The sequence below is a fragment of the Acanthochromis polyacanthus genome, chromosome 8, assembly GCF_021347895.1.
Source record: "Acanthochromis polyacanthus isolate Apoly-LR-REF ecotype Palm Island chromosome 8, KAUST_Apoly_ChrSc, whole genome shotgun sequence".
In the NCBI taxonomy this organism is placed as follows: domain Eukaryota; kingdom Metazoa; phylum Chordata; class Actinopteri; family Pomacentridae; genus Acanthochromis; species Acanthochromis polyacanthus.
Genome location: NC_067120.1, coordinates 27,254,536 through 27,269,282, shown reverse-complemented (window position 1 = coordinate 27,269,282; position 14,747 = coordinate 27,254,536). Strand labels below are relative to the sequence as shown.

The following is a 14,747-nucleotide window of genomic DNA, read 5'->3' as shown; positions in this document are numbered from 1 at the left end:
TTAAATCAGTATCTGGCTGGTGCTAATTTCCCACCATGGAGTGCAAGCTTGTGTAAATGGGTTAGAGCATGTTATAGAATTAGTTTCGGAATAAATATTGTTAATTAAAATGTTGAAACATGAAAAAAATGCCACTTTTTAGCAATTGTAACTGTCTCCAGCAATTTAATTGCAACAACTACGCTTAGAACTTTGTAACTTACATTGCAATTTTTTTTAGAAAAGCTGCCATGAATTCAGGCACTTAGGCTGCAACAATTTTGAATCTCCTGGAAGGACTGTACAATTAATAATAATTCCTATAGATACAAGAGAACGCAGAGACACAAAATAATTGTGTATTTTAAATTTTAATTTTAGTTAATATTGTGCTCACATGCACAGGGCTGTACAGTGCGAGTGTTTCACTAGCATATGCGCCTAAAAATAGATCGGTGTGAGTAGAAAAAATAAAAAGGGAGCACGCGTGCGAGTACAGATGTCAACCCTATCGTTCGCATTTTGCTCCTAAAATAAATCCGCACAAAGTGGATCAAACTAAAAGTCATAGCCTACACCTTCTGCTTCAACAACTTTTTTTCACATCGGCACGCTACAAAACATAATGTCGCGCGCTAACGTCTGAGCCACACAAGGTCCCCTCACGACAGTCACCTAGGTAACGTCAACTATGCCATTTCTGTCGATTGGATACTGGGAACATTACAGCATTTTTTGCAGGAAAGAGAGATGAAGAAAATAGAGTCATATTTTAAAAAATGTGGAACCAAGGAGGGTGAGAGAAATGTGAGAGAAAATGTAGCAGAAAATGTAGTTAGTTATCCCAGATTCCCTGTGTCAGTGCCAGAGATGCCGGCTGCGAGTGCTAGTGCTAGCACTAGCGTCAGCAACACTGCTGGTAAAGTTTATAAGTTTAACTCTGATTGGTGCAGCTGATGATAGTGCTGCCCATTTCAGCTCCCAGTGCAAGAGGGGCTTCTCTGCGCAGAACCACACAAAGGGCTCCAAAAGAAGCAGCCTTGCAGTCTCCACCACCGAAGACCTCATGAGGATCAGCTTGGAGGGGCCATGTCTTGAGGACTTTGATCCAAGTCCTGCTGTGGACTGCTGGATGAACTCAGCCAAGCGTGCCAGGCGACTTGAATACAAAAAGATGTGGGACAGGGATGTTCTCTGTGTTAAATAACTGAGCCTACTGCTTGGCTTGTTGTGTGAATGTTAATAATAAAATTGTGTGATTCATAGTGAAATTGTTAGCGCTCCTAAATTTTTTTCTGTCCTCCTAAATTTTTTCATTTAGGAGCACCTGTGCTCCTAGTGAAAAAGCTAAGCGTACAGCCCTGATGCATATTTAAAAGAAAGTTGCAAAAATGATAGATTTAGCTCTTTTCCTTTTTTCTTTTTACAAATATTCTTTGATGGTAATGCAGGAAAAATAGTCAGACATAATGAAAGAAATGAACAACCTGCTTCAGTAACGATGGAATTGTCTTTTAATTCTGGCAGCCACATGTCCCGTGTCACAGGTGTTTGTGCTTTCATTTATATTCACATCACAGTGTAGTTCAGACAGATTAGCATGACCACTAGCAGGAGGGGACACACCCTGTCAGCAAGTCCATTCCCTGTGACAAGTGCCTCCTGGATGTTGTTGAGCATCAGCACTGATCGACATGGTTTAGTGTCGTAGCACATGCAGTCAAAATTATGGTTAAACCAGTTAATATCATCCTGCGAAAGGCCACCACTCACAGTCAGTGGGCCACTACGACATTGCTGCAGAATGTGGTAGCGACGTGGGTCAAGATGAAGGTAGACATCATCATCCCAGTGCTTCCTGACACAGCGACCTTTGCCCTGGCAGAGTGCCACACTGCAGAGCTGTGCTGCTGTGGATACATTAAGGATGTATGGGTTCATGATGTGGTCCAAATGATGTCGGGCATCAAAGCAGGAGTCCTAAAGGATTGGGGGATTGTGTTAGGGATGTCATGAATAAAATGAATTTACCAAAAAGCTACAAAGCGGTGTCATGTTCTACCTCTGTATCAGTGATATTCATGTCTCCCCAGGAAACAACACCAGCAGCACCAAGAGCAGCAGCTTCTCCTATGGTGTTAACCAGGTCAAACTACAAAAACAAGACAGTCAGCCTGTTAGAGAAGAGCAGGAAGTTTTACTTCCATATTATTTCAATTGTTATGCAAAACTCATCACTGACATGCATGGCTAAAATAAGTCGTGACAACTCATTTTGTCTATTTTTTCACAAAAAAGTTTTTCGGCAATAGTGTTGCCTAGAAAAAAAAACTAAGTGATTTTCTAAGAGCTTTTTAGAACATCTAATTTTTATGTGCGCTCGTCAAAACAGTATTCAAGAGTGAGTGTGTGCAGACTGCTGTGGTACCTAACATACATCTCATGTTGCTCTAGACTGGTTAGTTTGCATTAATATAGGAAATTTAAACTATTATTACTACTAAAGTCTAATAGACCTTACATTTCAAATAAAGATGGCCAACACAGCCACCAACTCAAGATTAGCATTTTGCATATATACATACAGTACACAGGAAATACATTGTACCTAAAGGTAATGAAAAACTCTGCCTCTTTGAAGTTTCTTACCTCTGACATGTAGTCATTAACACTGTCCTTGTACACAGGCCTTATATATGCATAAATGGGGATGGAGTGGGAGTTGTTGGGGAGAGTTGATACCCTCATCGCCTCCTGGATGCGATGGCGGACATACATCCGGGCCTGTACAGAGTCTTTGAGCACAAACTCCAGGTAGATGGATGGATAGAGTGCCGTGGACTCTTTCCAGAGCCACAGTAGGTTGTCATTCCTCTCCTTCTCAATGGCAGGACACTCTCCCGTGAAGCCAACCATGTCCTGATTGTAGTCATAATTATAGCAGTCGGGGTACAAATAGTAGCCCCAAAGTCTGTTTGGCCTCATTGTCTTCCCAATTCGGATGGATCGGAGAAAGTACCTTCTGGCTGCGCGTTCAAACATAGTCTTCGCCCGTTCTTCCGCCTCCTCATCAGACAGTGATGCATTCCTCTTCTTTACTGTTTCAATGGAAATCTGTCGATAGATGTCTTTGCTGCCCCAGTTTCGAATCCACTGTGGTCTCCATTCCTCAAAATCAAGCACAGCGAGGCCCCGCCGGTTGCCAGGGATGTAGTACTCGATGTCATCTTCAGCCAGCTCGTGGTGCTCCTGCATGTCTATCAGCTGAGGCAAGCCTTCGTCATACATCTCTCCAGTGTCTTCATCCACGTAGGGGAAGAGGCCAAAGCGGTCAGTATAGAATATGGAGATTGTTTGATTGGTTGCTGTTTTCAGCGTGCTGCTGACAAAGTCAAAGTAGGAGAGGTCAAGGGGTATACTGAAGCGGATGTCACACAGCTCGGTTGGGGCGTTCCACATAAATGTAAAGTGGCGGCCACGTAGCATGGGAGGTTCTGTACTTGGTATGGCTCTGCTGAGGCACAGTAGGGCCAGCATCATGACAAAGATGGAAAAGAGATTGTGCTTGTCATGGAACAGCTTGACTCGGCACATTTTGGAGCACCAATTAGATCTGTGAAGAAAAGGAAACATCAATCAAATGTAGAAGTTAAAAATGAGTTACAGCAGCTCCTATGTAAATCTATCACCTTTTCAATTAAAAATAATCTCTTCAAAACAGGACAAAAATAAAACAAGTGAATTTGTATCTGTTGGTGGTCACAAAACAGTTGCTTTTGATATTTGACAGATCCAAGAGGTTACAGACAGCAGCTAAGTTAACGTTCTGTCTTACAAATCAAATTTTCACAAATGTAAAGCATTATTTAGCTACTTTTAACCCTTCAAATTTGTTAAATGGCAATTGTTTCTCTACCACTCAAGAAATTGAATATCTCTGTAATTGGATATATTGCTGTAACACTGGTGCCCAGAGGTTGAGTCTTTGATGACTTATTGAAGTAATCCTTATACTGTACTGCATTGTGTTTCAGTGTTACTGTACGAAATTTCTACAGCAGTAAGAGTTCAAAGCCAGAGCTAACAAATTAGGTAGCTAATGCTGCTTAGAAGTGTTTAGTTTATCTGACTTACATACATTAAAAATACTTTAAATCACATATCTTCAAAATAAATGACATGAATGATTGTGATTTAATGATGTGTAGACAATTTGTTCTATTATGACTGTAAATGTATATTTAAGATAATATAAGATAAGATAATCTTTTTTACTCCCCATGTCAGGGGAAATTTCCCATGTTACAGCATACAGTGAACAACAATAAACAACAATTTCAAGATATATACATAATACAAGATTAAATTTATTTTTAATTTTATGAAAACTAAATGACATTGGGCCTGCTCAGATAAATAAACCAATTTCTGATTGTTGTAATATCTACATCCTCTTAAAATTATGACCCAAGTCATATTTTGGGTTTTGTAGAAAACACAAAACACTGAACCACACCACACTGAACCTTCACGAAAGCCATTATAATACAGGGGTACAATTGCATGATCTGTTCAGCTGAGAATGTATCTGAATTTACTGGAGGTGGCTAGCATCATAAGGAGATGATTTAGACTAAAAAAATTTAAAAAATCCCCAAGTGACTTAGGGCATTATATTAGGAAGGTAATGATGTGTTATATCATTTTAGTTTGTATAAGTTGTGTATTTTACTTTTGTGTAATGTAAGTGATTTACCTGCATTAAAGGCATTATGGAGGATGTTTTTTTTTTTGTTTAATTTGTCTGATTCACATAAAATGAATATACTGACCTTTAGTGGACTTGTATGTATGGTCTCTAAAAGAATTTAAAAAAAAAAAAACTGTGGACATGGCAGGACCTGAAAAACATCAGCCAATCAATGCGCTCGGACCGAGGTGTTTGGTTTGCTCCCTTTCCTGTCAATCAAAAATCTTCCGGCTCAGGCCTAGTTACATAGATTACGTACGCCTTGGACTTACGTGTTTTCTGTATGTGTTGCTTTGGTATAGCTTCGTAGTTAGCTGGCGACTTGTTTTGCTCATCTTTTTTTGCATAATGGCAGATAAAGATCCAGGGGGACCCAGCTGTAAAAGACAACTTCACGAGTCCTACGCAAGTTTCTGGAGGGGGGCGTTTCTTTGTAAATGTTAAGAGGGGGGAGGTTAGAGCGGGGTGAGGGAGAGGTTGTATGTGCTACGTTCAAAGTCGTAGGAAATTAAATCTCCTCTAATGCCTTTAATGATTGATTCAGATATTTTACTAATTAAAGTTGGAAGTTCAAAAAAGGTAAAAGTTTTTTGACTGTTTTTTTTAAACATATTTGTTTAATCCAATATTACTGTCCCCCTTTTTTATCAGAGGAATTTTCAGTTCAAGCCTAAATGAGTCATGTGGTTTCGACAGCAGTGCTTTGGCTCCACATGTCTTGACTTTAGGGCAGGGAAGATGTGTTTTTAATTTCCTGAAGACATGCATCTGACACAGTAACCGTTTGAATTCCCCTTTGTTGCATAAAAGAAATATGAAATATGAAAGCTCAGCTGCTTCAGTTAATGTCTCTGTTGTTCTCAGTTCATGACAGTGACAGACCAACAAACTTGGATAATTAACAGTGAAACGTCAACAACTCTTTGCTCACCCTCAGTGACTGAGGCTGCAAATCTGCAAGGCAGTTAACATTCATTTGTTGTAAAAGAGTTCCTCTGTGGTTAAAAATTTAGCCGCAGTGATCTACGAATCAAATATCACTTTGGAATGTGAAAATGTTGAAAAATTACGTATGAAGTGCAGATACAATTACCACAACTGGCTCCTACCAGTGGTGTCAATCTTTAAATTCATAAGTGGTATATTGTGGCTATTTGGGGAAAGCAGAACAAGTTTAAAATAGAAGTAGTCTGCGTCTATGCTGGTGAGTATATTATGGTATACGCCTCCTGTCAAAAGTTTTAGGACACTTTCTCATTCAAATAAAGTAGAACCTGTCCTACCCCTTTTGACAGGGGGTGTATCTACCAAATTTGGTACACATATGCAGCACATCAGGCTGAACAAAAAGGTCAGTGACAGCCACATTCCAAACCCAACAGGAAGTGAGATATTTTGCGTTGAATGTCAGAATTTGCCCATTTTTCATTTTTTTTCTAGAGCAAACTCCTCCTAGGGAGAAACTCCAATTTACCTCAAATTTGGCCAGTACATACAGGAGGCCTTCATGATCCAAAGTTATTAAAATCTTTTTCCAAAGTCAAAAGGCGTGTCCGTGGCGGCCTCTGGGATTTTGATCCTTTGCCATGAAATTTCAAATTCTGTGTAAATGCCCTGAACATGCTCCAATCTGCCTGAAACTTTACATGTATGATCAGAGTCCTGCCCTGATCACATCCATATGATGAAATACACCCCCTGTCAAAAGTTGTAGGACAGGTTCTACTTTATGTACTATCTCTTGTCTGCACTTTTGACCATTTTTACATGCTAAACTGTTAAACTGTATGCAATGAATGATTTCTGCCTGACCAGCATCAACTTGTAATACAGTGCTCACTGTAGTTTAAACACTGTGTACAGTGTTAGTATCTTCTCAAGGTCACAGGATCGCCTAGAGACAGTCCTTCTGTTTCTTGGCAGCTTCCAGGCCAGTGCACAGTTTTATGACTTCTGTAATTTGACAGTTAAATTACACTCCTGTCAGGTCATATTTAGGGTAAAAAATGAGTCTGAGCTGATGGTAAACATGACCATAGCTATATTCACGTTAACCTGTCAATAAACCTTTGAACTGAAACAAGACAGGGTAATGAGATGTCATTAACTAAGTACCAACCTGTTCTGGGAGTCCTTCATCCTGCCATCCACACAGCACGCTCGGTGAGTCCTCAGAATTATTACCTGTTACACATAAACACTGTAACTTGGTTCTCCTCTGGGACTCTGAATAGCTCCTCTTTAAATAGGCTGTTGCACAAGCTTGAATTATGGGCGGGACAGTCGTGGCGACTTGTCAGAGCTGCGTGATCTGCAGCCTTGAGGTGTTACGTCTTTTTATTGGGCCGCCCTGATGATTTTCAGACTCCCTCCTTCCCGCCCGGAGGAGAATATCTGATAAAATATTTGGACACTCCGTCACTCATATCTGAGACTTCTGTCCAGACATGCAAGGGATACACCAAGTGAGAGTTTGAAATTAGTCATCTGTGGTTGGAAATGCACTGAAAAAGGTGTACAGAAATCCACTTGTTTCATCAGCGATGATGAGCCACATGAATCATCGGTTCTTTTCCAGAGCTCAAGTTCAAGATTGTCTTGGTATTGGCTCATTTCCGGTTTAATCTTCAAGTAACAAAGGGAAGACATTACATCTAACTTTGCCAAGAGAATCAAACATCTGTGGGAGACTTCTTTAAAATCACCAACTCTGACACAAATAGAGAGTTTTTATTTTGTTTCTGTTCAAATTGTTTGAAAGGAAAGCACATAACATTGACATAAATAAGAGTGCAGTCTGTTAAAGTTGTGAGGACATAAATCAGATTTCACAGGCACATTGTGGAGACCTGCCTACATTCTTGCAGCAGAAAGCAAGTTCCTTGTCGTACATCAATAAATTTTAACATAAAGACTGGGTTAAACTAAGAGTGAGGCAAGCGATCACGGTTAAGATTAGGGTAATTCTTTAGTAAATTAATGCAAGTCAGTAAAATATCTACTGATGACATGGTCTCATCCCTGTGTGTGCGTGTGCGCTTGAACATTAACTTACTTAAAGTCCTTACCCTCTGAACTCCAAGCAATTTTCCAAACATTTTTGGCTCCTATCACGCTCCAATGTTTTTTTCATTTTGGGCTCTTTTTTCGCTGAAATAGAAAGTTCTGCACCTCTATGGAAACATCCCTGCCATAGCTAGAAGTGGAGGCAACTCAGAAATCTCTTTTATGAAGTGTAATAAATGTGACCTGAGGGGTCTGTGTTCTTTGCAACTTATAGTAATTTAGAGGCATGTTTAGACCTAAAAAATCTAGTGCTTTATGAACTAATAACAAGATTTTCAAATCTATTCTTTGACACACAGGAAGCAGCTGTAGTGACTTAAGGAGTTAACATGCTCTAATTATTATTTTGTGAAGGAATTATGTGATGATTGATGTTGGTTTGTCTGTTTGTCCATTGGCAACATTACTCAAACATGGACTAACAAGTGAACACTACGTCAGCTGCCACCATCAGTAATCATAACCTCAGAAATATGCAGGCCTCTGGGAGAAAAAAAAATGCAAATATGTCCCTTATTACAGTTTTTCTCAGTCGCTTTGGTACAATTCTCAGATCAGAATTGAAATTCTCAAAACTACTTGTTCAATCGTCAGATCATTGTGTCACTTGTGCGCATAAAAAAACAGCTTCTCATTTCTTTGAACGAGTTGCAAATGCTTTGGTACATCCATGCAAATGATTATGTACAATTCTCTGCTGTTTCCTACATTTTCAATTGCTTATGTCATGTTGGTCAAAATGATCAAAATGTATTATAATGGGTCTAATGGGACAATAAAGCATATTCTATTCTATTCTATTCTATTCTATGCTATTCTATGCTATTGTCTGTTGAATAGTCTCACTGTCCACTACATTTAGGCATTAGTTCATCGCATAAGTCTTTACATGCAAAATGGTAGAACAAGTTGTCATAATATGTCAAGGATATTTCTATACCTTTCCATTCGACTTTTTCAAAAAATCTGTCTTGAATTGGTAAATTGCTCCCAGGTGAAGGGTTAAGTGTGCAAAGGGTTAGGGTTTTCTGAAATCGCTCAAAGACACAAGAGAAGTTATTTGTGATGTGGATGAGAATTTGTGGCCCAACAGATAGGAATGTAGGTGGTGCAGAAAGACTGCACTGTACTTTCTACAGCACTGCATGTACAGTTTTCCCTAAGGAGATTGTCCTATGTTCACATTTCTACTTTTGATTTGTTTGTTTTTTCTTTGTACTGTTTTCCTTTCTGTATTGCAATGACGTTGTCTGTCAACAAATTACAATACAACCATGTAAAGCATAAATGTGAATCTTGTTAAGTCTCTTGAAATCAATCTCCCACATACACTAAGGTGTAACTTACAATTTACAATAATTATCATCAAAACTTTAGCCATGGTTTACATCAGAACATCCCTCCAGAGTACACTGTTATGACATTTCTAAGCAATTGCACCGTCTTATTCATACACAATGACACAAGGACTTGTCATTCTGATGACACTGACATGTTCATTCATCAGATATTTACTTTTGAGAGATGAACAAAGGATTTTGAGCAAGAGACTGGCTTTTGCAGGTAATCCATGGTGTTTTGCTATTTGTATGAACTGTTTTGAAAAATGCACTTACTGTTTTGCAAATGTCAAGAATGATTGGGGAAATGTACTAACGCAACTGAGGAAAAACTGTAAGGAAGGAACATTTTTTAAATAGTACTAATAAAAAAAATAATTCCACATGTCAATGATACAAGCTGAGTTATAAGCATCTCTATCAGTCAGTGCACTGATTTGCATTAGTCAGCTGTGACATCAGCTGTCTGCTGAGGATCACATGATTGCGAGCCTTCTACAAATCCACCACTGCAAACTTGTTGGGAATTATCGGTTGGAAATGACACCAGAGACGATTAAATTGTGGGGGTGTTTCTGAGTCCCATCAATTCCCGCTGCCCACTACATATTTAGGTCACACAATTCGGTATCCATACATAATGTACACATGCGTTACACATGCCTGTGCTCACGCAATGTCATTTTGTGTTTTTACATCTATAATAAATGACCATATTCTATATTGGCAGGATTTGTGATCATCAATAACTAACAAAAAAAATGCTGTATTTATTTTTTAAAAATGCCGCAATTCTGACAATGCCATATCCAGAGGTGAATAGGCTGAAATCCCGAGGGGGACACAGGGGACTTGTCCCCCGCCTTCCACAAAGTTGTCCCCCCAAAATCATTGTATGCACCCAAAAACAATTGAATAATATTATAATAATGTTTAATAAAAGCACAACACAAGCGCTGTAAATTATAAACGTAAAACTATTTATTTTTTAATTATTGAAAGATTATGATCCACCCATTCCTCAAGTGGTTTAGTCAACACGCCGTTTCCAGAGTGTCAACAGCGCACCATGATCTTTCAAAGGATGAGAAATTATGCTATTGTGTAAATGTTTTTTTTTTTTAAATCAACACACTGGTAAGAAAATAGCCTAGCTTATGATCATTAACAGGCTCAAACGAGTATGTGAGTATGTAGAATAGCGGCAGTGACAGACGTGACACAGAGAGACAGAGGGCAGAGAGGAAAATAGATGAAGGAAAAGAGGGGAGGAAGTGTAGAAGAGAGGATTTTCAAAAACGTCCGTCAGGATATTAATGTCACATATAAGTTATTTTGTTTGGAGAAGTGGTGCTTATCTTCTGTGAGGTGGAAATGTTTTAGTGTGTTTAACAGACACTGTACTTTAGTTTTTCCCAAACAGACAGTTTAAACAGTTAAGATAGCATACGGTAGACAAATTGATAAATTGATGGTTAAATTTTTTTTATAGGCCTACTGTTACAATTTATTATTTAAATGTATAAGGGATTTTTAATTTTATTTTATTTTTGCATTTTTAAGTTTCCATATTTTGTGGCCTAGTTGTAATATCTTGTTGTATTTTGTTTGTCGACATTACAATAAATGCAGTTTTGAAGAGTAGTTTGATGTTGTTGGATTATTCTCAATGGTATTTCCTCTATAGTTTTGGAACTTATTTTGAGCCTCATTTTCTTGTAAAGCTACTTTGATGGACTAAAGTGGAAATTAGAGCAGGGTGCAAAGACATTCTTTTAGATGTGGTCATAAAAGTGTATCATTTCCATCTTCCACATAATAACATTGTTGATTTTAATGGTTGAACATAGAAAAACCTGTTATGCAGGTAGAATATGCACTGAGACAGAACAATGCTATAACTGCTATTATTACTTTTAATAACATGCTGAGGGCTCAACCTTGCAAGGCAAGTTCCAAAGGAGCAAGAGAGAGAGAGGGAGAGGGCAATTTCTTTCATGTCCCCCCCAGGAATTACTCTCTGAAATTTTACTGTTTATTTTCCCCCAAAAAAAGGAAATGGGATTTTCGCCCCTGCAGAGGTGGGTAGTAACGAGTTACATTTACTCCGTTACATTTACTTGAGTTAAAAAAAATGTACTTCTGAGAGTAGTTTTACTCTGCCATACTTTTTACTTGAGTAGATTTGTGAAGAAGAAACGTTACTCTTACTCTGATACACTTGGCTACACTAGGCACCTTACTTTTTTATTTACCACATTAGATATGCTTTATTTTGCCAAAAAGATACCCCCAGTGGATCTACCACATGACTGTGTTTCACCAATCAGACGACACAACAATCATCACGTGACTCCGTTTCACCAGATGCGCCCTGCAGTCACATGACTACATACGAACTGTGGCAGCTAGTGGTGCAACGGATCATCATTGATCCGTGATCCGTTCAGATCGACGTCATCGGTTCGGCACACACATGACCCGCGGATCGATTTCTGAAAAAAAAAACAAAAAAAAGTTGTGCTCCGTCTGCACACAGCTTGTGGTGAGCGGAGAAAGGAAGAGAGCAGACATGGCGAGTAGGGCTCGCCCGAATAGTGGTTTCTGGCCTCCGAATATTCGGGCCCTATTAAAGACCATTATCCGAATATTCGTTCCGCCCCATAACGTCCGACGGGAGGGGGACGGGAGGGGGGCGGGGGGGAGTGGGGCTTGTGCCTGCTGCTTGTGTCGGAGACGGCCCGAATATTCGGATTCGTTCGTCTGGTCTCGGGTCCAAATTTTGCCTTCGTTTTGTCTTCAGTTAAATTGAAGAATTCCCAAACAGCGGAGGTCTTCAGCATCTTGTCTTGTGTTTATGCAACGAAGTGAAGCGTGATATCAGAGTCGGCAGCAACCTGGCCATTCGGGTGGTGTTTACAAACACGAACGGAGAAGATGAGATGAGCCGAACATGCCGGGATGAGCCGAAGTGGGCTGAAGGCGAAGGGAAGACACGAGCTCCAAGTATTTTCAACATATGTGTATATGTCATAGACATGCTGATCCGAAAAATGATCCGATCCGTGACTCTTATCTGAGGACCGATCCGATCCGTGAGTTTAGTGATCCGTTGCACCTCTAGTGGCAGCATAGCGGCACAAACTCTTCACACGTCACAGACAAGGAATGAATGAAACCAGAGCATTTTTGAGAAATTTGATCTTGCCTCGGAGTCCGACAACATTAGTGTAGCACTAGCCGAAGATGGCTACTAATATGGGCAAAGTGGAGCGTGATGTCAGACTGGTCGGTCAACGCGATACAGCGGGGGTGGCGACACGACCACCGAATATTTGGATATTCGGGTCCAGCCCAAGTTGTATTATTATTTTCTATCTACTGAGCCTGTGCCATTTGGAGGGAAGTGAAATACAGTATACAGTATATCTTGTCACTGGAAGTAGATTGCACTGTTCAAACACAAAAATGATACCATACTTGAGTACAATTTTTGGCTACTCTACCCACCTCTGGCCATATTGGGAAATAAACAGCTTTGGCGGAGTACTGCTAAGTGCTTTTGTAGTCCCACTATGTGTGGAGTCTGTGACTGACTGGTCCAACACTGTAGAAAAAGTCTTTAGCACTGCCATATTTGAATACTATAAAAACGCAAATGAAATCAGCTCATGCGATGTACAGTAATTCAACAAAAATCATCAGTGTGTCCACTAAGTTTGGGGGTCTGTAAATAGTTCCTTATATGGTTATACAGGAGAATCTCAACTTAAGCAATATAGTCAAAAGAGTCATATTTCCTGCATGGCAACTGTTTGCACTGTCAATGAACTTCAAATAAAGTACTATGCTTTCTTTCCTGCATCCTCTGACTGAGGACTGCCACTCTATCATTTAACAAAGTTTCAGTAAAAATGAAAAAGCAAGGTTTCTCTGGACGATAAAATCGTGATAATAGCACCTTGCAAGTCAGAGACCTGATATTTAATATAGCTCAGTGAGTTAAATACATTGTCTGACAGTTGTAGTTGCCACACAATTAGATCAGATAAAGCATTTGTGAATTACATTAAATACTTGAACATGCTATTCCTAGTGACACTGATCACAACTGAAACATCAGGGTTTGGAGATGTTCCTCACTATCTTTGCTGTATCAGCAGCCCACTGAGCAGAGCGAGATTTGTGTTGACAGGAGGCATCCAGCTCACCCAAGATGTCAGCAGACCCTGTAATGCTGATTGCCAGTGGATTGTCTTTGTTTTGTACAAATAAGCTGGAACTTTTGATGCCACAGTATGGCATGCTGTCAGGCCCTTTCTATCTATCACCTTAGTGAGAGATCTAAGGGAGCAAGGAAGGAGGTGTGGGCTGGGAATGATCTATTAAGATTCCCTCATTGTCTTGAACAAAAAAACCTTTCCAAATATTAGTGAAGTGCAGGAGGTCACAGGGTGAGCTGGCAGTAAGCATATTAACCCCCTCTCTGTTTAAATGAACTCCAGCTATTCTGTAATAGCTTTTTATAGGTCTCAGAACATACTTTTATTATCTATGAAGCTTGGTGGTTAAAACATTCAACACCTTCCTGTGAAGTGGGGCCTGGACCTGGCACAAATATCTGAGCTGGGAAATGAAGCAGAATGTCCAAAGGGTGTATAATATCCTGTTTTTCTTTGAACCTAAGCAGACAAATTCATGGAGTCTTTTGTTTTAGGATAGTTACACTACCATTCAAAAGTTTTGGGTCACCCAGACAACTTCATGTTTTCCATGAAAACTCACATTTTTATTCATGTGCTAACATAGTTGCACAAGGGTTTTCTAATCATCCATTGGCCTTTCAACATGATTAGCTAACACAATGTACTATTAGAACACAGGAGTGATGGTTGCTGGAAATGGGCCTCTGCAGCCTTATGTAAATATTCCATTAAAAATCAGCTGTTTTCAGCTAGAATAGTCCTTTACCACATGCACAATATCTAGACTGTATTTCAGATTCATTTAGTATTATCTTCATTGAAAGAATGCCTTTCTTTCAAAAAATAAGGACATTTCTAAGTGACCCCAAACTTTTGAACAATAGTGTATGTCTTCAGTTGTTTGATCCAGCACAGCATTGTGAAAGTTAAGTTTTTTTCACTGAGATTGGGCATATTGATAAAACAGCATTTACAGACTACAGTAGACTCTGTAAGAGGGGGAATTACTTAGTTACGGTAAGTAAATTCAGTTGCTGGTTCTGGCAAAAAAAAAAAAAAAAAATCCCCACAGAGTGATCAAGACTCCAAGGTGGATGCCCTGTTTGAGACAAAGTGGTTATTTTGTGTATGCGGGTAGTTGATAATAATCACAATCATCATCATAGTCATACTTTATGACCAATTTCTGTGTAAAGGGACCATGCATATTTCACTCCAAAAATATTAATCGAAGACTAGTTATTTTATATTTGCGAGTAAATTTCATGCAATAGTGTATTGCATGAAATTATTTTTGCTGTAAGAATGAAGGTTGACCTCCTCGTCACTTCTTGCTGTTTAGTCCAGCATTTAGTCCAACGATTTGTCAGTGAAGCCAGGATGAGAAGAGAAAAAAACAGCAAATAA

General features: G+C 39.3%; 1 protein-coding gene across 1 annotated transcript; it reads right to left on the bottom strand.

Moving 5' to 3' along the window:
- Positions 1 to 1,523: 1,523 nt before the first annotated feature.
- LOC110967856 (hyaluronidase-5-like) lies at positions 1,524 to 3,573 on the bottom strand. The gene is made up of 3 exons (XM_022217581.2): positions 2,629 to 3,573; positions 2,042 to 2,131; positions 1,524 to 1,959 (listed from the first exon to the last, which is right to left on the bottom strand). The coding sequence occupies exons 1-3, from the start codon at positions 3,571 to 3,573 to the stop codon at positions 1,549 to 1,551; spliced, it is 1,446 nt and encodes a 481-aa protein (XP_022073273.1). The 3' UTR covers positions 1,524 to 1,548.
- Positions 3,574 to 14,747: the final 11,174 nt, after the last annotated feature.

Excerpts from the sequence above, each read along its gene's own strand:
- LOC110967856 (XM_022217581.2), bottom strand. The coding sequence starts at position 3,573 with ATGTGCCGAGTCAAGCTGTTCCATGACAAGCACAATCTCTTTTCCATC. Across the intron at positions 2,132-2,628 it reads TTAATGACTACATGTCAGAG|TTTGACCTGGTTAACACCAT; the intron begins GTAAGAAACTTC and ends TTGTTTTTGTAG. Across the intron at positions 1,960-2,041 it reads TGAATATCACTGATACAGAG|GACTCCTGCTTTGATGCCCG; the intron begins GTAGAACATGAC and ends CCAATCCTTTAG.